Raw genomic sequence first — 2295 nt, 5'->3', positions numbered from 1 at the left:
CACTTATATTTTCATTTCTATTTAAATGATTTTCTTATAAGTCAGTGTTTTAAGATTCAGGTACCTTCAATACCTTTAGGTTTTTAGGTTTGTAAGATTTGCATGGCTGGGTCATTAAGATACCCATGATTTGTATTAATACACCCACAAACAATGTTTCTCTGTTTCTAGCATTTGTTCTTTTAGTTTGGGGGTGGGGGAAATTACAGCAACTCTTCACCTGAAAGAATTTAGGTGCTTTTCTTCCTATATTCTTCCTAACTTTTATACATTGCTAATGCAGTAAGGAGAGATCCACATTGGTAATCTTACCTTTGAATATAAGCATAGAAAAACTGAAGCATGCAGACTTCCAAAGAAAGATGTTTCTATAAACAAAAGAAATCAATTTTATAGTGAAGAAAAATGCTACCTTTGCTTTTCATTGTTGTAACTACTCTGTATCTTATTGTCAATTTTTAATAAGAAAAAATTAAAAGAAAAGAAAATCAAATACTAGTTTGTCATTTAAAAAAAATCATGCAGCTCCCTTCCACTTAGTAAGGAAAACTCATAACACAAAAGCTATTTAAAAAGTTGAAAATAGATGGAAGGAATGGAATGGTTCTCAATTTCTCCTCCCACATATCAAAAATTGTTACTCCACCAGTCACTTTTAAATGATTCATGTATTCTGTAAGCTCCAATACTATTTTTGAGTAGCTTATGCTTGGTGTTATCAGAATTAGGCTAAGATTTTTTATGAAATGTGTATTTAAGTCTATTTATTACATATATCTGTCAAATTAGGGTAGTTAGTTCAAATTTGGGTTAAATTCCTAATAGCCTAAAGCCATTAAATTAAAGATAGCGCTGAGTGTAACATATAATAAAAACACCTACCCTCAAGAAAATGATATTGACGTCCACTGACATTTATCAATTTGTTCTTTTTTAGTCCCAACTATTCCCTTGAAGGTTTCCCCTTTTACCACACAAAGAAAAATCAAGTGTCTAATGGATTCAGAAGTTAATAAGGGGGCAGCAGCTGGAGTGGGTGGTGGTGGTGGTGGAATTTGTTCTCATTTGTTTTCATATCCCTCACGTGCAGCCCAATGTCTGGCACAAGCGGATGCTCAAAATACTATGTTTGCATTGAGCTTTAATGTGCAAACTAAAAATCCTACGACAAATGTTCTAGAGGTGCTTTTAGAATAGTCAGGAAATTATTAAAAAGTTAGTAAGGACACTGACTATTCAGAAAAACAAACATCCTTTTCTTTTTGGAATTCAAGGAAAAGATAAAGGAAAAAACATAATTCAGTATTCTCAGATGTATGTTATAATTCTTTTGAGGATGGTTTAGGTCTGTTTTGGCTTGGCTTGGAGTTTCATGTTTGTAGTTGGTAAATATTTTCTAACAAAATATGACCTCTTGGTAATGCTTGAACAAAGAACAGAATAAGCAGAAAAGTCCATAATATTCCTAATTTGTGGACTTTTATGTCTGCCTAATTAGAGACAATGAAATGTGAGTGAGGGATGATGTCATTTATTTTCTGTAGCCCTTGCATAGCATAGTATTGTACATGGTCAAGAAATGACACTGCCTAGAAAGAACTAAGGTTATGGCAAAATCTGGAAAGTTTACAGAATTGAAAGATTCATTCAGAAAAGAAAGCAATAAGGAAGTTGTGAAAAACAGCAACCAGTGAAGTAAGCACACTTGAGCTCTGGTTTCTATGTTTTTCTTTTAAATGACCAGAAAAATCTCCTAGTAAGAATTTCCTTCACAGGGTTCCTGACTGCCTTAGATGTACATGTGCAGATATGAGCAGTTAACTGCTCTTCACTGGCTACAAGAATGATTAGAATAGCAAGTCATTGTAGATATTAAAAACAGAGTGAAGGCCACATGCAGTCATCTCTGCAATCTGCACTATAGTTAAAAGGACATTATTATATAAAAAATACTGTACCTACCAGCATAATTTCTGAAACAGAATTGTAAACAAAAACAAAGAAAAGTTTTTTCTTACCTTGTCCTTGGCGATGGCTGGGGGCTGCTTTAAAACTTCTTTCACAGTCTGGATTACAGTTTCTGCTCTCATAATACTGATTGAACGAACCAGTTCCACTAGTAAAAGCTGTTCTTCACTGGCTGCAGGAATGACCTGAATAACACATCGTTGTATTTGTGTATGTATGTGTGCATATAAGTTTTAAGAGAAGTCAAAGAATTAAGAGACTATTTTATGGTCTCTTCTTAATATAAAGGCCTTTTCAAGTCCCTCGACTATTTTAGGTGAATTTTTT

At 33.6% G+C, this 2295-nt stretch overlaps 1 protein-coding gene across 1 annotated transcript in view; it reads right to left on the bottom strand.

Annotated features, from left to right (window-relative positions):
• Positions 1 to 2295, bottom strand: part of DOPEY1 (dopey family member 1) — a 145369-nt gene that overhangs the window by 46834 nt on the left and 96240 nt on the right. Inside the window, 2 exon segments of the mRNA XM_012638177.1 lie at positions 313 to 368; positions 2019 to 2153. Of these exon segments, the coding sequence (XP_012493631.1) occupies positions 313 to 368; positions 2019 to 2153 (191 nt within the window).

The sequence above is a fragment of the Propithecus coquereli genome, unplaced genomic scaffold (assembly GCF_000956105.1).
Source record: "Propithecus coquereli isolate 6110/MARCELLA unplaced genomic scaffold, Pcoq_1.0 Scaffold127, whole genome shotgun sequence".
Taxonomy (NCBI): Eukaryota; Metazoa; Chordata; class Mammalia; order Primates; family Indriidae; genus Propithecus; species Propithecus coquereli.
The sequence above is the reverse complement of the archived record's forward strand: the minus strand, read 5'-3'. Positions and strand labels throughout refer to the sequence as shown.